This window comes from Periplaneta americana, chromosome 17 (assembly GCF_040183065.1).
Source record: "Periplaneta americana isolate PAMFEO1 chromosome 17, P.americana_PAMFEO1_priV1, whole genome shotgun sequence".
Classification (NCBI taxonomy): Eukaryota; Metazoa; Arthropoda; class Insecta; order Blattodea; family Blattidae; genus Periplaneta; species Periplaneta americana.
This window is the reverse complement of record NC_091133.1, coordinates 104,613,720-104,637,751: the sequence shown is the minus strand read 5'-3', so window position 1 is coordinate 104,637,751 and position 24,032 is coordinate 104,613,720. Positions and strand designations below refer to the sequence as shown.

General features: G+C 34.5%; 1 protein-coding gene and 1 long non-coding RNA gene across 10 annotated transcripts in view; one reads left to right on the top strand and one right to left on the bottom strand.

Annotated features, from left to right (window-relative positions):
• LOC138692681 (uncharacterized) overlaps positions 1 to 24,032 on the bottom strand; it is a 214,634-nt gene that overhangs the window by 5,472 nt on the left and 185,130 nt on the right. For 6 of the 9 annotated variants that reach the window (XR_011330106.1, XR_011330099.1, XR_011330104.1 and 3 more), the window contains one exon: positions 18,883 to 19,003. This is a non-coding gene — a long non-coding RNA (uncharacterized lncRNA). Of the gene's footprint in view, positions 1 to 5,235; positions 5,402 to 17,003; positions 17,723 to 18,882; positions 19,004 to 24,032 lie in introns of all 9 variants that reach the window. The other 3 variants (XR_011330102.1, XR_011330101.1, XR_011330103.1) reach the window with 3 other exon arrangements.
• On the top strand, positions 3,483 to 5,121 carry LOC138693361 (putative leucine-rich repeat-containing protein DDB_G0290503). The gene is made up of 2 exons (XM_069817280.1): positions 3,483 to 4,930; positions 5,098 to 5,121. Exons 1-2 carry the CDS (start codon positions 3,494 to 3,496, stop codon positions 5,119 to 5,121), a joined length of 1,461 nt encoding a protein of 486 aa, XP_069673381.1. The 5' UTR covers positions 3,483 to 3,493.

The window sequence follows — 24,032 nt, the reverse complement described above, 5'->3', positions numbered from 1 at the left end:
TATATCAGAGTTTAAACCACAATCTCATTTGTCGCATTTTGCTACTAGACTTGAATCAGGCTGGTTGAGTGGAAGAGAAGGTCTTATGGCCTTAACTCTGCCAGCGAAAATAAAACATTCTATTCTATTTTATCTAACACTCGGTGTGTAGGGTAAGGGAACTAGTTCATCAAACAATCTGGACAATCCAAAAAAAAAACCTATTGTACCGTGTGTAGTGGGTATTACTACGATGACAATGCTAGAGAACTTTGTATTCAATGTGTTGGAGAATACCAAAAATGGTTTTACAAAGAAGGTGTGGAAAATGTCACCGATAAAAAATTGACATGTGACCAACGCGAATAGGAGTATTATAAAATATTTAGAAACATTTCAGGTGCAAAATTTGTGTTCTAAAGGTTGGGTTTTAAAGTGTTTTCTATGTTTGTAATAAGCTTACTATGTCGAAATCTCCCCCATTGCGGGAGAAGTCGACACTTTGGCATCAATTTGTATTTTTTTAAAAATAACCATATTGGCACCAGATATATGAAATGTAGGAAAACATTCTCATACATTTTAGGGAAAAAAAAAAAGAGAATAAAATTAGCATAAATTGGTCTCAAATTAAGATTTTTCCTTAGCGTGTCGAGATGTCCCTAAATGACCCATGTTAGTCTACAGAGAAATTACGTTCTAAAGTATGTTTTTAACATTGTACCTTTCAGGCTGTGGGTTACTCAACAACACCGCATCATAGACCTGATCCTGGCCAACATGCACGCGATAAGAGCAGAGAAGATGCTGCTTGTTGTAAGTAGCTATAACGCTGTGTTATGATATATAATATAATCTGCTGTAAAATTTAAGTGTTTCTAATCAACAGAATGAAATAAGCTATGATTAACAGTTAATCCTACAATAATAATAATGAATGATGCATTAAAAGGTTACATACACCTTCGACCCTAAAAATTATAATTTTTATAATTCCATGTCATTAAGCCTTATTTTGATGACATTTTATATTCATAATGCCTGAAAATTGCTCTTTAACCAAAAGAAAAAATATTTCTTCACATAAAAAACTTTTAAATTTGTGGATTTTCAAAATTTTTATTTTGCGATTTGTACCAAACTATTAACAAATTATTCCCAAGGTTTTTAGTACTTATTTATTTATTTATTTATTTATTTATTATTATTATTATTATTATTATTATTATTATTATTATTATTATTATTATTATTATTATTATTATTTTGTTGTTGTTGTAATGGTAACTGCAAATTCTTGTTTTATTAGTTTCGTAGTTCATTATGGCCCCACTCATTCAAGTTTATAGTAAATTTCAGTTTATTTTGCGAAAACACTCAAAAACAAAATTATTACTATTTCTTGTATTTTGGAGTTTATGGTGGAATTTAATATACTTCAAGAAAATAATAAATAAATCTTATGTATTTAATATTTCAATAATAGAAGGAAGATGTTAATTTTTCCAAAAGAACAAGATACGAAAGTATATTATATATATTTTGTTGTCACCTAGAGAAGGGGTCTGTGATGAAGTTGCTAGTAGCTTGCCACTAGGATCGCTTTAGCTTTCTGGGCTAAATGCTTTAAATCATTTACCTCTGCTTTTGTTCAAGTCGCATCACTTCTGAACAATAAACACTGAAAGCAAAATAGCACATTTTTTCAGGACAGCCACACATCCATTTATGCTTATAGTAAATAGAAGAATCAAATTTTCTAGAGTAAGACTGATTTCTGCTTGATTATGCCTGAGATATAACAAAGTTGGGAGTGTCACGACCTAAACTCTTTATTTCATTATTCTCTGAAAACGACAGCAATAAAAAACTGATATTTGGCAGATATTTAAGACTGTCCTTATTCATATTTGTCTTAAAACTGACACAGTTTAAATAGTCATACTGCACAGTCTTAAATACACAACAATATGACAGCATATGCACTGAAAAATAATGTTTTGGCACAATAAAAAGAACACAACACACCACGAAAAAATGTGAAATTGCTACCTGCTTTGCCGTATGGTCTGCAGTCCGAAGTTGTTGGTTTTCACAACATCAATATCCCCATCCTATGCTCTCAAACAGCAGTCAGCCTACAAGCGTGTTATATGGGCACAGCCCGAACTGCTATGTATATGTATACATCTTGATTACACAACTTTTAACACTGTATCACTTCGGAATATATATGATAAGTACTTTCTTGTGTTAAATTTTAACGTATCTTGTAAACATGTTTCAACCTATTTTCGGTCATCTTCGGAACTGGTCGTTGTTGGTCTTGGTGCCTCTTGTTTCCTGTGTGGGTGCGTTCGTAGTGTAGAGTCAAAGAGTGTATGTGTTTTGAAATTGAGTTGTGTGTTGAGAATATCGTTGGGGTGTGTTTTCGTGTGTCTGTATATTTCATATTGTTCTAGTGTGTTGAGTTTCTGGCTTTTTGGTTGGATGTGCAGTATTTCCATGTCTGTGTTGATGTCTCTGTAGGTGTGGTTGGCATTTGTGATGTGTTCTACATATGTGGAGGTGTTTTGTAATTTTGTTATGGCTGTTAAAATAATAATAAAATTATAAATTATAGACATCAGCTCAAAGAATTTTGAGTGACCACAAGGGTCCTGAATACAATAAACATGTACAATATAATGTGATGTGATACATTAAAGAAAAAAGAAAGTTAAATGTTGAAGGCAAATATAAGTTGATTAATTGAAATAGAGATGATGATGTTCTTTGTAATGTGTTTGAAATGATGTGCCTGTCTGTCCTATGTAGAAGTTGTTGCAGGTGTTACATTTGAGTTTGTATGCGCCTGTGTCGTTGTATTTGTTTGTTTGTGTTGTTTGTGTGTTGAGATGTTTTTGTAGAGTGTTACCGGTATTTGTTCTGTATGCGATGTTGTAGTTTAATTTCTTGAATGAGGTTGCAATTTTATGTGTGTTTTTGTTTTCGTATGTTAGTGTGATGTATTTTTTGTGTTCTTGTGTTTGTGTTGTATTCTTCTGTTTTTTGTGGTTTTGTTTTGTCTTACGTATTATGTTGTCTATTATAGTTGGGGTTGTATCCGTTTTCTTGTGCTATGTATTTGATTGTGTTTAGTTCTTCGTTGTAATCCTGTTGGGTCATTGGTATGTATAGGTCGAAACATGTTAATAAGGTACGTTAAAATTTAACACAAGTAAGTACTTATCATACATATTCCGAAGTGCTATGTATAGCTTGACATAAGTATCTGCTGGCAGTGTTCTATGTATAGCTTGACAAAAGTATCTACCGGCGTTTTGCTGAAGATGAAGACAATAGAAGTAAATAGTATATTCAATACATTGGTATATCTTTCAGGAATGGCTTATTGTTAGGTAGGGCTGCAAGCCAGCAGTCATTATGGGCGCACTGCCACTAGTTTTAAATATTATTTCTTTCCTCAGTTTTTAATTAGATCCAGATAAAGTACTAATCTTATATTTCACAGATGCTTATGCTTGCACAAGTGCATAGCTCCAGGGCACTACCTGCACCTCTACAGCTAGCAATGAACTGGGTAGGAGGCTTTGGTAGTATGTTCGCAATGGCAGACGGTGATATCTACGAGAAAAAAGCAGATGTATCACTGTTTCAAGACAACTTGCAAGCATCTAAGATGACGGAAACTGACTTACAAAGAGAAAAATTTCAACTGCACAGGAATTTACTCGAACTCTCTCGGAATGTTTCACAGCAATTATTCATGACTGGGGACAGTTTCGATCACATCACAGTGGAGATTGAGGAGAGGTTAGTGAATATTATGACCACATTGGATGACGTTAACCAAGACCTGAGAGAAATATTTAATCATATTTACATAAGCTTATCTAATCGTAACCAGATACAGATCAGACCTTTCTACTCATCTGCTCGAGATCTGGAAGAACTTCCTGAGCTACAGAACACTTCCATTAAGGAAACTGTGACACGGAAAGAAAGAGAGGCTAATCCCTGGGAATATCTCGCCGGCAATATTACCGATCTACAAGAGCAGCTACAGAATCTGAAACTCAATGTCAGCATCGATAATGAAGAGCTCAGGAAACTGTTCCGTAGCCTCGTCCAGGATTTGAGAGATGTGGACAAAGAAATGAAATATTACTTACAAAACATTCAAAATAACAGACTCGACAAGGATCAAATGAATAATACCGGTACAATAATTTATGACTATGGAAACTTGACTGACGTAATCAGTAACTTTCAAGAAAAGATTAAGTCCATCAAAAATAACTTCACTAATACTCATTTGAGTTTGCAAGTAAAGCTGGATGAGATACATGCCTATGTTGAAAGCAATTATAGCAAATTGCTAAAGTACTTGGAACAAACGAACATCAATCTATCAGACTACAAACAAGAAATATATGACAAAATAAAAGAAAATTATGTAAACGTGACAAAATTAATTAATCTTTTACAAGGCAATTTGCATGACTTGCAACTTAATTTAACAAAAAGTGAGAATTTACAATTGATGTTATTTAACATTTCTGACTATTTAAATAATAAGAATAACGACCTACAAAACCAATTGGATTCTCTTCATGGTAACCTATCTATTACGCAGGACTACCTAAATCACACTTACGATGAACTATCGAAAATAAAGGAAGACTTCGAAGATAAGTTGTTCATAATTAGGAGCAACATAAGTTCTGGAAACGAAGAACTTCAAAAGAAGTTACAAAACCTGCGAGAATACGTAACATACATCGATCATGAACTGTATGACAGAGTTACCGATGTTCAGAATAACTCCAACTATCAAATTCAGGAACTACAAGAGATGATCCAACGCTTACATGCAAATCTAACAAACAGAGACAAGGAATTACTAGAACTGCTTCTGATTTATAGTAATTCCACAGACGAAAATGAGGCAAGTCTAATGATAGATTCCTTTAGGTACACTAAACGCAATTTTTCTGAAGAGATCGAACGCTTAAAAGACAGCATAGAAGAAATAATAAATAACTTAGCTCATCAGGATCAAGAAATAAGAGACGACTTAGTACAAACTTATCACAATATTTCTAATTGGAATAGCGATTTAAAGAAAATGTCAAGTGAACTGAATGAAGCCATGCTAAAGGAAAGTAATGAACAGAAAAATAATTTTGACAATATGCAAAAAGAAATAACTAAAGAGCTAGAAAACATGGAAATCAACTTCGATAATCTCACCAGTAAATTCATTACCAAGTTGGAAGAACTGCAAAGCCTGCTGAAGAAGGTGGGATTGCTGGAACAACACCTGCACCAGCTACAAATCAACTCGTCTCAGAGGGATGACGAACTCGAAGAAATGCTGCACAGCCTGCAGACTAATTTCACCAACCAACTCATTCGCCTGCAAGAAATGGTGGACATCCTCCATGAAAATTCATCTCTCAGTCATCAGCAATTGCAGCTGCTCCTTCATCCCTTGCTACATAACTTCACACTTTGGATTCAGCAGATTGAACGTAACGTCACAAGCATTAATAATAACGTCATCAATTACAAGCAGGAAATGGAAGATAAATGGAACCTTACATATAACAATTTAACAGAAGTGAACGACAACTTACTAGAATTGATTCTCTCTATTAATAGCTCTTCGATAAGTAAAAATGATGAATGGAAAGAAATGTTAAAGCAATTCTATGGTAATCTATCCGTAGTAAAGGAAGAATTCAAAACAAACTTAAGTCAGCTGCAGGAAAAGTTGACATTCATAAATGAGGAACTTCGAGATGAATTAATTGCAGTGCAAAATAATCTAACTAAAAGTGATGAGGCAATATTAGACAACCTCGCAACACTAAATGGAAATCTTACAAGTAGAATAAATAAAACTGAAGAAAGTTTAGACGCAATCCACGGAAATTTAACAAGTACAGACGAAATTATACAGGAAGAACTGAAAGAGGTGCAAAAAAGTGTGGCTCAAAAGTTGATACAACTTCATGCAGCAATGAAATACTTGCATTTCAATTTTTCAGACGAGAACCAAGAACTGCAAAACAAGTTAGACCGAGAATTAGGCAATTTAACATCTATAAAACAGCTCATGCAAGATAGTATGAATGAAAGTACATTAAATTTTTCAGATGTGAATCAGGAACTGGAAAATAAATTAGAAACGGTTAAAACTTTCTTAATGGATAAGAATAAAGAAATTAAAGAAGAGATGTACAATATTTACAATAATTTAATCAATAAAAACAAGGAACTGAAACAAATGATAAACGAAACACCAAAGGATTTGGATGAATGGAATAAAAAGATAGAAAAAGAGATTCAGTTAATAGTAAGTAACTCATCTGAAATTTTTAAGGATTTGATAGGTAAGTCTGAACAGCTAAATAAGAAATTAATGCACCTGGAACATGCACACAATACAGATATAACTGCATTTAACGAGAGTCTGAATAAGCAAAGCCAAAAATTAGAAGACAAGCTGCAAATAATGCACTCAAATTTAACAAATGAGAATCAGAAGTTAGAAGAAGAGTTACATGCACTTTATGGCAACTTGACTTATAAAAATAATGAGCTAGCAGACAAGATTCTCCTTGTAGAAAATACCATCCAGACAAAAATTAAAGAACTAGAAGATAGGCTGTTTGCTGTTAAAAAGAATGTCAGCAGTTGGAATCAGGACCTGCAAGAAGCAGTGGCTCGTATGGAAGAAAAGTTTACCAATGACAGTGTCGACTTGAAAGGTATGATTGATAAAATTAACACTAACTTATCCAAAAAAACAGAAGATATTCAACACGCTCTGGATGATGTGAAAATAAATTTCACTCGAAAACAAGAAGATTTGCAAGATAAACTGAATAATGTCAACAGCAGTCTAGAATATGCATTTGAAAATTTGGAATCTCTTTCCAATCTTGTGCAATATAATTTGTCACAAATTGACAAGGAATTAGAAGACAAAATTGATAATGATTGGAGCAATCTAACTACTCAAATTGCTAGTTTAAAGGAAGAACTACACAGTTCTGTACATAATTTGTCAGTTTTCAATAAACGACTGTATGAGAAGTTAAATAAGACGCATGTAGAATTACTTGAAAGAGATGATAACATAGCAGAGATGCTCTACCAAGTGAGGAAAAACCTATCGAGTGAGAATGCAGAGATACTAAACAAAATAGAGATCAATTACAGAAATCTGTCCAGTTGGAACCAGAATATAGAACTCCGAATTGATGAAGCTCTCAACAATTTAACAGTTTCAACACGGGAATTGGAAGACAGGATAAAGCTTCAACATAGAAATTTAACCGATATTCATGACACGTTGCTGCAAGAAATTGACAAGATTATTAGAAACTTAACAGAGATGCAGAAAAGTTTCAAAGAAGCAATACAGCAGATAGACAATGAATTTCCAATAAAAAACGAGGTAAACAAGAATACGACCAATATCACAGAGAAGTTAAGAGAGGATACACTTCAGTTGCAACAAGATCTGATCAATTTGAAACGTGATATGCAAGATTTAATAAACAATCTGGAATTCTACTTAATTCAGTGGACTGATACAATATATGATGAATTCGAAATATTGAGGAATAACTTAAAAGCCCTAAGACTCGAACTAAAAACAGAAATACAACATGTCCATGATAATTTAAACAGTAAATTCCTGCAACTGCAGAACAATTTTGATCAAATACATCCTGTGCTAAGCGAACTTAAACAAGACCTGAGGAAGGAATTAGGAATTGTTTACCAGAATTTAACAGAAAAATACATCAAAATTAAAGACTCGTTGAGCGGTTTGCAAGGAAATTTGAATTATTCAGAAGAAAAATTTCAAGATACATTAAATAAACTACAGACCAGTTTCAACCATTCAAATCAGCTATTGCAAAATTCTCTGAGTTATTTGAGAGATAATCTCACAAGTAAGGACCAAAATCTTGAATATGCACTCAAAGCACTGCAAAACAACATATCAGATAGTGTGCAGGAACTTCTTAACTCCAGTCATCAAATTTTCATTAATTTAACAAATGACAGTACAGACTTAGAACAAAAATTAAATGAGAGTTACAAAAATTTGAGCTACTGGATAGACAAAACGCAAAATAACATGCAAGATATTAAGTATAATTTTTCTGCTACAGACGAAGAACTGAGAGAAGAGTTGGGAAAGATGAAGAGTAACTTGTCGGACGTAATGAGTCAGAATAGAGAGAAGCTACTGATGCTGGATGACAGTGTAGCAAAAATCATTAAGGAACTGCAAGGTCTGGTCAGAGAGGTGGAAAGCAATGTCACGAGTTTGAAGGCAGACATACACGTCAAGCTGGGTGCCATGTGGAACAACTTCACAGATTGGGAACGGAAGTTGGAGGAGAAAGTGGATCAAGAGCTACAGCAATTGTCTTCTGTCGATCAGCACCTACAAAACATGATAAATGATATTTACAGTAAATTGACTATCAGGGACGACGAACTTGAAAATAAACTAAATGATGTGATTAACAAGAGCTTATCAAACGAAAAGGCCATAATACAAGACATAGTCAATTCAATGCAGAGTAATATGAACAATTTACGTAAAAATCTGAAAGAGAAGATAAATGATGTACGCAGTGACTTAATTAACATGATTTTTATGCTAGGAGAGAAAATACTAAAATTATATATTAACTTAGACAACAAATATCAGGAAATTAAAAGTGAGTTGAAAGATACGAAACTCAGTTTCAACAGTACCATACAGGAATTGCGTGACATAACCAATAAGACAGCCAGGAAATTAACTAATAGGTATAATGAATTACAGGAAGAGATGCATAACATACAGAACAATTTTACAATTGGGCAAGAAAAACTTGGAAAACATTTTGATCAAATTTACCACAATCTATCAACTGCAAATTCACAAACACTCGATGTCCTTCAAAATACAGAAGATAAATTAAACCTGAAAATCGTGGAGCTTCAAGATATGCTAAGTAATATGCTAAATGCGTCAAATCATACTGACCAGGAGCAACTGCTTGAGTTGCAGAACAACATAAGCATCATTTACCAGCAGCTACAAGAGTTCAACAATACTCTAGAGTACTATCTAATCAATAAAACCAAAATGCTACAAGATGAAATAGATTCAAACTATGGAAACCTAACCAGCAAGGATGAAGAACTAGAGAGAAAACTGAATAAGACAAATGTAAATTTAAATAATATTTACAATGAAATTATAAATATCACAGACAGTATAAAGTTTAATTCAAGTACTGAATACGAAAATTTAAAAACGGAACTAGGACACATACACAACAACATATCGAGCACAATAAAATGGCTGGAAAAAGAAGTGGACAACGCCAACAAAAATTCCACTCTTAACAATATGGAACTGAAAGAGAATCTCGAAGAAATACGTAACAACTTGACAGAAACAAACTACACACTTTCGGTAATGCTCTTTAACGTACATAGCAACCTGACTAGTAAGGATGAGGAAATTTTACAGAAGATGGACGACGTTTATAGAAATGTAAGCAATAGAACTCGCAATATAGAAGACACAATTAACGTGATCCAAGAAAATGTAACGCAAGTGAGAGAAGAGCTGGAATCAAAGCTACTTTCCATGTATGATAACTTCAACTCAAGCAGTCAAAATCTGCAGAATGAACTGAGTCTCTTGCAGAAAGATATTATGAACATCTCGAATCAAGAGTGGAACCAAAGATTGTTTGACCTACACAGCAATTTATCCAGTCTGAACTCTGAGCTGGACCAAATGCACTACAATTTCACCCTCAAAAACAAGGAAATAAACGAGAGATTGGATCAACTAAAGAGAGACTTGTCTACAGGGAATCAAGAACTTCGGGAAAATATGGAATTACTTAGGAGGAACTGCAGCTATCTCCATCAAGACCTCGAAAACAAGTTCCTTTTTATTCAGGAGAATGTAACAGCAGGTGACCGCATGTTACAGGAACAGTTAACAGCCCTGGAAAGCAATATTGGCGCCTGGAATAAGGAATATCAGGTCAACTTCGACTACCTAAATGATAATTTAACAGTAATGAATGAGATATGGAACGAAAAGTTGCGTCTTGTGTATCAGAATCTCTCCAGAGTGGATCAACGACTCTACGAGATGCTGGAGCAGATGCAGAGTAACTCCTCTACTTCGAATGAGGAAGTACAAGACAGACTGGCGAAAATGGAAGACAGGCTGACTCTCAGCAAGCAGCAACTGGAGCAAGAATTGCTCGTTGTGAGAAATAATTTCAGCAGTAAATATCAGAACATTGAGGACAATTTGAAACTTGTGATGGACAATTTTGTCAACGCATCCCGAGAAGTAAAAGAAAATTTTGACGCTATTCGCAGGAACTTGACGATCAGTGATCTTATTTTACAAGAACAATTTGATAACATGAGTAATAATATAGCTACACAAATACTAGATATAAAACATGACCTAGATAACATTAATATTAATTCACCTTTTGAGAGCAAAGAACTTGAGGAGAAATTGTATGAAATGCAGCAAAATTTTAGTGACAGAATTTATAAATTAAATACAAAATTGAATGAAGTGGTAAACAACACAAGTCAGAAGGATTTCGCAGTCAAAAAATCGCTAGAAGAATTAGAAAAGAAATTTAGTGCTATTAATCTAAACTTTCAGAATCAGTTTATCTCTTTACATAATGAACTTAATGAAGAACTGGAACAATTCAAAGATGAGGTCAAATTACGAGAACACAATACAAGCAAAAAAATTGATGAAGTGGAAGGAAAATGTGACAATTTGGGACAGATTTTAAACGAAAATTACAGCAATCTCAATGTCAAAGTGCATGACCTGTGGGGAAATTTAACAAGTCAGAGAGAGAAATTGAAAGAAAAAATAGATGACATATACAGCAACATAACCCAAGTTCTGACTGACGTGAAGAACGACCTCCATAATCTACAGTACAATACATCAAGCAAAAATGATGAATTAGAAAGTAAAATAATTGAGGTTCAGAGTAATTTATCGAATAAAACATCTCAACTTGAAAACATGTTGCAGAGGTTCTATGAAACTTTTTCTGATGCTGATAAGGGAATAATAACAAAACTGGACGACGTTCACGGGAACTTATCGAGTTGGAACCAAAACCTTCAAGACAGGTTAACTCATTTTGAAGAGAATTTAAGCAATACAAGTGGTAAACTTTATGATGATCTGCAATCACTTCACGCCAATTTCACTGAAAATATACAAAAAGTAAACAAAACGTTCATCGACATGCAAGATAATATGACACTTCTAAACAAGAATTTTGATGCAAAACTTAATGCACTGCAAAATAATGTGACTACTGACAACAATGCATTGCTGAGTAAAGTTGACTGGGTGCACTCGAACTTGAGCAAGAGAGATGATGAAATGCAAGAGCTAATTAGTTATGTCCAGGATGACGTCTCTAATAACGGTCAAGAATTGAACAAAATAAAATTTAATTTAATAGACCTTTGGCAACAATTTCAATCTGAATTACTTAAACTCAGCAACAATTTTACTTCCAGATATAAAGATCTACAAGAAAGACTGGATCAGATAGCAATGAACATAACGGACAGAGATCATGGCTTACATGAGAAGTTGGATCTCATGCTTGCAAACTTATCAAAATGGAATAGAGAGTTGAGACAGAAGGTAGCTGAAGTGCATAAACATGTGCTTAGTAACATTGAAGAACTAGACAACAAGCTTTTGTTTCTGAATACAAATGTAACTAATGGGAACACGGAATTGAGAAAACTACTGATTGATGTTTACAGTAATTTATCTACCGAGAACAGCTTACTGCAATCAAAATTAGATTTAGTGAAGCTTAATTTAAGCACTGAAATTCAAGCAATACAAGATGAGCTGTTTAATATGTTTGGCGACTTAAATATTACGAATCAACAAGTTAAATATATGTTAATTCAATTACAAAACAATTTTACTATCAAAATGTCAGACATTGATCAGAAAGTCCAGTCTATACACTACAATACGACAGGCAATGATAAAAACATAAAAACAAAGTTGAAGGCTATTCACAATAACGTAACAACCATGCTTCACAATCTGAATAATAATTTCAGTAATATTGAATACTTGCTGCAACAGATGAACGAGGATTTACTGGTGAAACTGGACGAGCTTAGGAATTCAACTTCAAACAGCCATGATATACATAAGGATCTGCTACAAATGCACAACGACTTGTTAAATGATACCGCAGAGCTGCTGCAGAATTTGCATCACCTGGAGGGCAACTTGGACTCTGTGGGCAAAGACACAAAGGAAGAGATAGAAGACTTGAAGCATGACTTGTTCCGTGAGACCCAATTGCTTCACAGTGAGATTGAAAGGCTGGAAAATAGCGTGAGTACAGGGACCCTGCACCTCAAAGACAACCTACAAAGTTTCCACACGAACTTCAACAACAGTAATGAAAAAATTCGCGATGAACTTGAAACTCTGCACAGCGATTTAACAAACTTGAGTCAGGACTTGCAGCTATTTGTACAACACTTAAGCAACCAATTACTGCAACGATTTGAAGAATTGAACAGTGATTTCAGAGACATGTATGGTAACTTATCACACATGAATAATGGACTACAAGAAAACCTGCTACAAGTACGAAGTAATGTTACCTCTAGTGCACAGGAGCTGCAAGGAAAGATGGATTATATACATGGCAATTTATCAAGCCTAAGCATGCAAATATTGAAAGCTTTATTAGGTGTGTGCAGTAACTTTACCAATACAGAGGCCGTGATCGAGAATATACTGACTCAAATGTTCTACAATCTAACAGGTGACAACAAAGAGTTAAAAGAGAAACTAGAGCACGTTCATGACAATATATCCAACAGCAATAGAAAACTGAAGGATGAAGTACTGAGAGTACAAATTAATCTAAATAACACAAAGCATGATATTCTCACAGAACTAGTGTTACAATATAAAAATACGAGTGCTTGGAATCAGGGACTAAAGGACACACTGTTCGATGGAGAAAAGAATTTAACAAACACATACAACAATCTATACATAAAACTGAACGAAACGCATATGGATCTAACTGAAAGAATCCAACAGGTACTACAGAATGTAGGTCAGGATTATGAAAACTTTACGGATCAGGATCTGCAGATAATCGAACTACTGGAAGGTCTGAGCAGTGATTTAAACACCAGTAGTATTAAGTTACGAGATAACTTGGTTCATGTGTATCTAAACTTAACGATCAAAACTGATTTATTAGCAAAGTTGCTGAATCTGGTGCAGAACAATATAAACAACAGAAGTGACATCTTGCACGAGAAATTAAATACTTTACAGAGTAACTTTACAGATATCAAAAAGGAACTGTATGAGTTATTGAATGACCTGCTTCTCAATTCTTCATATACACATCAGGAGGAATTCCAGCAACTTTTACAGAACATTGAAAACAATTTAACAAGTTCACTATATTCTGTAGAAGACATGTTGGATAACCTAAGCGTTAAACTAAAGGACACAGAAGAAGTGGTAAGTGATAATTTGTTATTCATGTACCGAAATCTGTCTGATGATAATCGGAAACTGCAGAAGATATTACTTATTCTGTACAACGATTTGCTAAATAAGATCATGGACTTGGAGATGTCACAAATTACAACAGAAGAATTAAATTATTTGAACTCAGAAATAAAGGGTGGAATAGCTGCATTGAATAATAACTCCTACGCAATGAGTGAAGACTTAAAGAACAAGTTAGATCAGATGCAGGTAAATATAAGTGGAAGTAATCAAAATATTCTAACGGCTCTGCTTCAGGCACATGCAGATTTAAGTAACAAAACTCATAAACTACAAGACATACTTACCAAGGAAACTTGTAATGTGTCAGATGGAAGTGGAGATTTGTATAATAAGCTGGATGTAATGCAAAATAATTTAACACATCTGAATAATGAAATTAAAGATAAACTGAAAGAAGTTCAGGATAATTTAGCAACTGGAAACAAGAAAGTAGGAAATATGGTGGAAAATGTGCAAGAGAATCTAACTGCCATTGGTGCTGGACTACAGGACAAGTTAGATTACGTTCACAACGGCTTACAGAACAAGGATGCAGAACTGCAAACAAGTTTAGAAGAAATTTATAATAGTTTAAATAGCAGTGATCAGTATTTACGAGAGGACATGTTCCCAGTTATTCACGACTTGAACAAAAGAAGCTATGACTTACAAAAAATGCTGGATGCAGCGTATGATAATTTAACTAATAGCACGCACAAAATTATAGACAGTTTAGTCTACATTCGGGACAACTTACCAAGTACCGGTAACAATGAAAGTATGGGTACGCAACAAAATTTTAATGACTTGTATAAGAATCTCACCAATAAATTAACAGAACTACAAAGTAATCTAGATTCTACTCACTTCAATATGTCATCAGTGAATGAAGAGCTTCGTGACAGACTGAACAAGCTACACAAAAACCTCACCAATGGCATGCAAGAGCTTCTGAAGCAGTTTCGTGATCTGCGCAGCAATGTGTCTAGTGAGTATGAAGCTGTGCAGGGCAGCATTGCAGAACTTGGCATGAACCTAACAGAATTAACTAAATACGTGAACGAAGAACTAAATCATCTGCTTATGAATGTGAGTAGCGCAAATCAGGAATTGAGAGAGAGACTGGAGAGCATGGAGAGAGAGATGAAACTTCAGAACCAGGATATGGATTCTAGGCTGGACAACTTGCTGACCTCAATGACTAACAATTCACAGAACATCCGTGACATACTTGAACAACTTCACGGCAACACGTCGCACGGGGAAAAAGAGTTTCCAAGTCTAACGCAGGATGTCGTGAGACTAATACAAGAAGTAAAGCAGAATTTAGATCATGTATATAACAATGTAAGCAGCTTCAACTTCAACCTCATGGAGAAGCTTGTTGAGATGCAAGCTAATCGAACAAGCAGCGATCTGAAACTGCAAGACCATTTGCAACAGATGCATGACAACCTAAATGCTAACAACACAAAGCTGCAAGTCATTCTGAAGGACATGAATTTAAATTTAATAGCCAGGGACCTAGAGACTCAGGAGAAATTGTATTATATTGAATCTATCTTAAATACTAAGCTCGAAGAACAAAGAAATATTCTAAACTTGCTGCAAAGTAATTTATCACTTGCGAGTGACAATTTAGAAGCAGCTCTACAACTTCTTTATGGTAATCTAAGCATTAATCATCAAGACATAAAAACATTTTTGGAACATTTTGAAAATAAATATTCGAATATCAGTTCTAAATTAACTGATAAAATCGACCTGCTTTCTGATAATTGTAAAGAATGCAACCAAGATATTTACAAAAGACTGCTAGAAATTCACAACAATTTAACGTCTGGCAACCAAGATATTCTATCACTTTTAAGTTCTTTACGAAATAATTTAACAAATCTAGAAGAAGAAAAACGAGGCCGACTTGAATATCTGTTTAACAATCTGACAACCCACTTAGAAGGTATAAACACAGACCTAGAGAAAGTGCATACAAATCTTACAGTTATATTTATGGGACTACACAGCCTTCAGACTAACGTAACCACAAACAATGAGAAGCTTGCAGACATGCTGAGTAACGTTCACGACAATCTAACTTCTGACAACAGGAAACTAGATCTGAAAATAAGTGACATTCAAGGCAATGTAAACAATATGAACACAGAAATAACAGAACGCTTGGACAAAATGCACCACAACATGTCAACTCAGTATCAAAATATCCATGAACTTTATAATGAGCGACAGAATAATTTAACTTCAAGTAATGAAAACTTACTTAACACTTTGGGCAAGATTAAACATAAGTTGTTAAATGGGATGGAACGTGTATATAAAAAGCTTGTTGATTTGCAGAGCAACTTAAGCTTCTGGAACAATGACAGTGGAAAAGACTTCCTTCAGCTGCACAGTAACATAACGGATATGAAACAAGAGCTGGAAAAAATGCTAAATCAGATTCATAACAATTTGAGAAATATAAATGAAAAAATAGAGAACAAGTTGGTCAAAGTGCATGATGACTTGGTAAACAACAGTAAAAAAATACAATATGATTTACTTAGTTTACACAAAAATTTATCTGACGTTGGTACAGTTCTTAAGGACTTTATGAGTAGGATTAATTTCTCGGATGCAGATGATAATATAAAACAGAAATTAGGAGAAATATATGATAATTTGACAGCTACAATACAAGTACTTCACAGTGAATTAATGGATGAGCAAGGCCGGCTGATCTACGTGAGTCAAGAGCAGCAACAGAAGTTGGAGCAACTGGAGAGAGGAATGAACAGGACACAAGGTGAAGTGCAGAACAAGCTGGCGCAAGTGGAGAAGTTCTTGACAGCAATGCACAAGGAGCTGTACGATATGTTAAGCTCCATCAAAAGTAATATCACCGAAGGAGATCTAACTATAGACAAGAAACTAGATCAGATTTATACCAATCTGACACAGCAACACTCAGAATTGAAGCTTAGACTGGGAGAGGTCAGCACTGTGCTGACTGGCAGGGTCGACGAGCTGGAGAGAACGCTCTGCAACTTCACCAGCACGAACAAGGAGCTGGAGGAACACATGAGCAGTGTTCACACCAACTTGACCAACAGCCACAAGGAGCTCCAGAATAACATGTTCGACATGTACAATGGCCTGGTGACCGAGAACAAGAAACTGCAGGAGGAGATGACGCTAGTGCATAGCAACCTAACCCAGAGCAATCAGAAGCTCTATGACGATATGTTAGTAACAAATCGGAATCTCAGCCAACAGATCGTCAATCTGGTAGACAAAGTTATAAAACTGCAAGATGATGGAATTGAATGTCAGGTGAGATTTCTATTCTATTGTCATTTACCTTAAGATCATCACCATCATCTTCAACAAGTATTAGGCCTCTCGAATAGCCTGTTACGTCTCCTCACAATTGATCTCGCCGTCTCTTTCTAGGTCTTTCCAACGATCTTCTTCCTCCAGTTAGTTCTATAATTGTTAATCGTATCGATTGAACTTTCCTCAAGCGGGAATCAAACCTGCGACTTCCTGTTCTCCGGTCAGGTGCTCTACCACTGAGCTATCGAGTTCGTCTCACGCCAAAGGCTTGGAATTATCTTTTCATACTGGCGACTCTGTTATAGAGTACTGTCCATAGCGTCTGATCTAGTCAGCACTGCTTATGGGTGTGAAGAAACTTTTTTTTTTGGCGTGAGACGAACTCGATAGCTCGGTGGTAGAGCACCTGACCGGAGAACAGGAAGTCGCAGGTTCGATTCCCGCTCGAGTTTGTGTAATTTTTCTTTCATACCATGGCATGATTGTGACTATAATAGTATTTAAATTCATGAACTTTCCATTTTTAACTCCTTCCTTATATCTTCATTTCTCTTCTTATCTATCAAGGTGTAACCTGCCACATATCTTAAGAACTTCATTTCGCTGGCTTCAATTCTACGTTCTTGATCTTTTCTTAATGTCCAACTCTCACTGCCATAAAGGAATGCTGGTAGAACCATAACTTTGTAAAATTTTAATTAAGTTTCCTTCCTCACTGTTCTGCCCAAAGTTCGTCGTATAGTTCTGCAAAAATGATTAAAAACATTGATTTTAGTTTCAATCTCTGAGTTTGCCTTGTAAGTCACATTGCAGCCTAAATATTTAAATGTATTTACTTGTTGTACAATTATATTATTTAATTCAATTTTCACCTGTAATGGTTGTGATCCTACAAATGCCATAGTTTTTGTTTTTTCTGCTGAGATTTTCATATTAAAATCACTGGCTACTTTATTCAATCTGAAAATTGCTTTCTGTAGTTCATTTTCACTGCCACTAATTATCACTTGATCGTCTGCATAAAATAATGTTGTGAAATTTAGCTTATTAATGGTAAAATGTTCAATCTTCGTCAACCATATTTGTATGACTTCGTCCATATATATATATATATATATATATATATTAAACATAGTGGGTGAGAGGGGACACCCTTGTCGCACCTTAAGATATCTATGATAATTCTGTGGCTGGGAGGAAAAAGGTCTTGAGTAAAAATTTTATACTTTTCAGGAGAGCAGTAGAAAGATTGAAATTGGTGCCAATTATAGAGTTTTTTTAATTAAGAGGTTTTTCCTGGATATTATGTGTTTATATTTTTTCTAAAATAGGTAATATTGCTCATTTAACAATTTTCTTAATTATTTCCAAAAATAGCTGCACTTAAGCCCTTTTAAGACTAGAAGCCAAACTGAGTAGAACGGACTATTAAACATAAGACCTTTTTCATGTCAAAATAAACGAGAAATGTAAATTATTAGGAATGCAAAATGGGTCTTAAGCAATTATAGGACTGTTTACCTGCTGCTTAAAGTTTTAAAAGGAAAGGGCATCAGTATGTGATAAAGTGGCTAAAATACAAGTTAGACCTTTTTAATAGGGAAGCGTGGAAAGTAAACATGTGATGTTTGTAAGGAATAAAGTATTAAATATTCTTAAGTCCTTTATTCTGTGTGTGCTCGTTTCAAAAAGTACTTAGGACATTTGGTAATGCTCTATAAATCCAGTCAGGAGTCTTATTTGACTTTAGCCGTTTTACCAGATTGTAGAGAATTGTCTCCGCTTTCAGAATATATAAAAATCTCATTTTCACAAAAAACTAACTTAAGACCTTTTTCCTCCTGACCACAGAATTATACAATGAGCATCTTTTGAAACCATCCATTTATAAATCGGTCACTTACTGGTGCGACTCCGTCATAACCACTGGCATATCCTTCTGTGAACTCACAGCATCAAACCAGCATTCCCCACATTCTCCTCCATAAAGTTACGGCGTAGTTGAATTCGAATTTTATTTACAGTCTGTGAACACAATATGTGCAATCGACAAAGTCAATAATATTATGTTATACGATCAAAATTACAAAATAAAAACAACAGAACACATAAAAGACAATAAAATCCTAACAAAAGAGACTAAACAATCTTAGCATTAAATAACTCATTGATATCATAAAAAGATTTGTTCATCAACCAAAAGGACCTCCTTTCCAAATTAAAAATATAAGAAAAAAATTTATTTGAAATTTTAAAATATATAATAAAATAATTATTAATCGTTTCTGATAGCCTACATTTGAGTAGACCAAAAAGATCACAGTTTCTGGTATCATGTAAATGTACAGTCTTAGAAACAAATGATGGAGGGAAAAATTGTTCCTGGACCGGGCATCGAACCTGGGACCTTTGGATAAACGTACCAATGCTCTCCCAACTGAGTTACCTGGGAACTCTACCAGACACTGATCCAATTTTACTCTCTATATCCACAGACCTCAAAGTGGGCTGACAACCATCAAGCAACCAACATTGACTGCACACTAACTCTGTGTGACTTAAATTGTGGTTTTCTGTTAACATACAGTGACATGTATTATGCAAATCAAGCTTTCAGGTATAACTCCCTGTAAAGTTGATTTGAATAATTTCGAGGGAAAAATTGTTCCGGGACCGGGCAGTAGTAGCTCAGTTGGGAGAGGGTTGGTACGTTTAACCAAAGGTCCCGGGTTCGATGCCCGGCTCCGGAACAATTTTTCCCTCGAAATTATTCAAATCAACTTTACAGGGAGTTATACCTGAAAGCTTGATTTGCAAATGATGGAGCACATATTATATTTTATAAGTTAAGTCCCAGGAACGAGGCACTGCTCATGGTCAGAGGACAAACAACCAGATTCACAAGCAAACCACTAGTCGAGGTAATAATATTCGTTCTGTTTCGTTGTATGTCGTCCCTAAGTAGCTAGAAAAAGTTGTTGTTGTTTTTGTTGTTTTCTAATGCCAGGCATTTGACAATAAAGTCATTTGACCTCTTGCACTCCAATATTTTTCAAAGATATTATCATGGCCACCCACTGAAGCACAGATTTTGAGGTGTTCCAAATCCATTTCTTGGTTTGAGTTGCACAATGGGCAGTTAGAGGACTGATATATTCCAATTCTATGCAGGTGTTTGGCCAAACAATCATGGCCTGTTGCCAATCTAAATGCAGCTACAGACGATTTTCGTGGTAAATTGGGAATTAACTGTGGGTTATGATGCAGAGAGTTCCATTTTTTCCCTTGAGATTGTGTTATCAAATTTTGTTTGTTGAAGTCTAAGTATGTAGATTTAATAAATCTTTTCACAGAGTAATACGTAGATTTAGTAACAGGTCTGTAAGTAGCAGTGCTGCCCTTTTTTGCTAAAGCATCCGCATTCTCGTTTCCCAGGATTCTACAATGGGATGGTATCCATTGGAATACAATTCTTTTATTGAGTGATATTAATTGAGAGAGCATTTTAGTTATTTCTGCTGTTTGAGATGAAGGTGTGTGTTTAGAGACGATTCATAGAATAGCTGCTTTGGAGTCTGACAATATAACTGCATTCTTTAATTTATTGATGTGGCATAAATTACCATTAAGTTAAGGTAAAATTATTCTGAGGTAAAATAGTCCCCCAATCGGATCTCCGGGTGGGGACTACTTTAATGGTACAGAATCAACTAAACATCTTACAATGGAATGCTGGTGGTATAACATCAGCCAAGAAGACTGAACTAGCTAGAAAAAGTGCCAGGGAAGAAAATTTAGTACAAATAAATAGTGCGAAAAAGACTATACAAGAAACAAAAAGAAAGAAAGAAAAACATTATGGTTTATTTCCACAACTAATTCAAATTATTTCTTATTAATTTAAATTAAATCAAGTTAATGTCCAATTTCATGATTTAAGTTATGAAGTATTGCATCGCTTCATACAGACCATTTCTGTCGTGGACAGTTTTAGTCTAGTGGAGAGAGACTATCTACTTCCCATGCAGTTGGGCGACTCTATGCTTCTATGATGCCAAGGAGTGATAAATGCTGGTTTCATGTGAACAAAGTATTAGATCCACGTGTTTTTTTTTTTTGCATTTTTTGCATTAATTTGTTTATTTTCGTTTTATTTTGGGAAGAAAATTTATCTCCCAAGTATTAACCCACAGGTGTTGGGTATAAGTTGTTGCACTTAAAAAAATTTGAATGCAGACAGATATCATGTGTAAAAGTTAGCGACGCTATTTAAAAAAAATTAAAACCTTCACCTAACTGGAAATTGAACCCGGGTCCCCGCTGTCGCAAGCCAGCATGTTACTGACTTCCCCACCAGGGCGAAGGGTATAGAGATGGCACGAAGAGAGACTTACAGCCGCCCGACTTGAACTCAAAGGAGGCAGCACACATACAAATGTTGTTGTTGTTTTGTAATGCCAGGCATTTGACAATAAAGTCATTTGACCTCTTGCACTCCAATATTTTTCAAAGATATTGTCATGGTTAGCCACTGACGAACAGATTTTGAGATGTTCTGAATCCATTTCTTGATTTGAGTTGCACAATGGACAGTTAGGAGACTGATATATTCCAATTCTATGCAGATGCTTGGCCAAACAGTCATGGCCTGTTGCCAATCTAAATGCAGCTACAGACGATTTGCGTGGTAAATCGGGAATTAACTGTGGATTATGATGCAGAGAGTTCCATTTTTTCCCTTGAGATTATGTTATCAAATTTTGTTTGTTGAAGTCTAAGTAGGCCTATGTAGATTTAATAAATCTTTTCACAGAGTAATACGTAGATTTAGTAACAGGTCTGTAAGTAGCAGTGCTGCCCTTCTTTGCTAAAGCATCCGCATTCTCGTTTCCCAGGATTCCACAATGGGATGGTATCCATTGGAATACATTGAGTGTTATTAGTTGAGAGAGCATTTTATTTATTTCTACTATTTGAGATGAAGGTGTGTGTCTAGAGACTATTGATAGAATAGCTGCTTTGGAGTCTGACAATATAACTGCATTTTTAAATTTATTGATGTGACAGAGAAGATTCCTGAGACTTTCACTTATTGCAGTGATTTCTCCATCAAAAAATACATACAAATGTACTGGTGTGAATCGTTCTTCAATATGATACTTAAATTTTTTCACCAACAAGAGTCGTGCCATGAATTGTTTTCAAGACTGTACATGACTTCTGTGTGGCAATATTATGAGGATTACCTTTAACAGCAAGATGCCTCGAACTATGAGCAAATCAGTTGTGAGTCACGCTCATTCGGGTAGTGCAGTAGTGTGTTGTGTTGTGCAATGGTTAGATATTCATTGCATCATCATGTACTGTATATGTATATTTTGAAGATATACATAAAGTGCAAGAAATCATGTAATGTAATAAGGCAAAAATTTAGATGTAAATTTCCTAACAGCCTGGATTAAAGTAATAACAATTTAATACACAGTAATATTATATTATAAATAATTGATTAAATGGCGATCTTACTCGTGTTAATTATGTAAGCATGTGCGGCTTACATAATTAACACGAGTAAGATCGCCATTTAATCAATTATTTATATTCAAGTGTTAAAAGTAGTGTACGAAAGATTCAACATGGATATTATATTATATTTTAGCTTAATAAAGATATACATACTTATTTAACAAGACAAAAAGAAAATATATTTTTTTCTCAGCATAGCTCAGTAACTTATGGAACGAAAGGACTTGACCATTTTTTAACAACAACTTTTAACCAACTTCCTTTAGAATATAAAATTTTACCAAATTGCCGGTGTTTTAAGAATTGTTTAAAAATACGTTTTTGGGAAGATTATTTATTTTAATTCTCAGCTGATTTATTTATTTCATGGTTTCAAACTTTTTCTTCTTTCTGCCCAAAACTTTATGTTATCTTACTATTTGTTCTTATTTTTTTATTTTTCTTTATTTATTTAATAAATTCTTGTGTTGTTATTTGTTTCGTGACTTTTTCAATTACATTGTACATCATATGTATGTGTTCTTGTATAGCCCCTACATATGAGTTGGGGCATCTTCACACTATTGATGAAGTTACAGAAAACATTCGAACATAAATTAGGTTCATAAGTGTAGGGGAACTGACATGTGTAAATTATAGTTTCATTAGAAGATGTAGATTGTGCACCACACAAAACGGGCAACACTTTCAGTACCTTCTGTGAAAAGGATGAGTACCGAATTAACTAATAAATTTATGTATTTAATGTATAATATACCGTAATATTACGGAGAGGAATGTGAGGGAATCCTGGTCAAGTATCATAGCATCTTGAGTCCATGAAAGGATATACCGGTGGTCATAAGGGCATCATGCCGATAAGCAGCTGACTTGCAAACTAATAGCTTTAAAAGATTCTCACTGTATACATCATAAGTGTGAATTGTTACAGTAGCATACTATTTTCTAATTATTTAAAATTATGGATAGATGCGGACCTAGAAAAAAAATTTGGGCCACCTGAATTTTCCAAGTTCCATGATCAACTCACAAAGCTTGTAGTGAATGAGAAAACAAATGAATACTCTTTGAAAGTAAAGAACTACTTTGATAACAACTGGAGAACAGGAAACCATTATTAAAAAGAAAAATGTATTCTGAAACTTAGTAGATATCATTGTGTTGCATTAATGTTATTTATTTTGATTTGAGTTACCTTTCTAACAACTAAAATTTTTCATTTGTTAAGAGTTTTATTTTTTTTTTAAATAGACTTCTTACAATTTTTATATAATATCCTCTACAAAAAGCATCTCTTGGTGCAACAAATACAAATGAGTCTAGATGGAAAACAATGTATATATACTGGTAAGCTACAATATTCACTCTTGCACATGATCTGTATACAAAGCTGACATATTTAATTTTATTTCATTATCCGAATTGAAATTAAGCTCGTACTAAGAAAATTGTATATCTGCTTGTGAAAGTAGATTCTCTTTTAGGGCAAGGTATTGTGAAGTTTTCTTCAACTTCATGGCACCACATT

What these genes read in the sequence shown, in the direction of transcription:
- LOC138693361 (XM_069817280.1), top strand. Translation starts at nt 3,494, where the DNA reads ATGCTTATGCTTGCACAAGTGCATAGCTCCAGGGCACTACCTGCACCT. An exon ending in ATTCCACAGACGAAAATGAG is followed by an intron (nt 4,931 to 5,097) that starts GCAAGTCTAATG and finishes TAATTGGAATAG; the next exon opens with CGATTTAAAGAAAATGTCAA.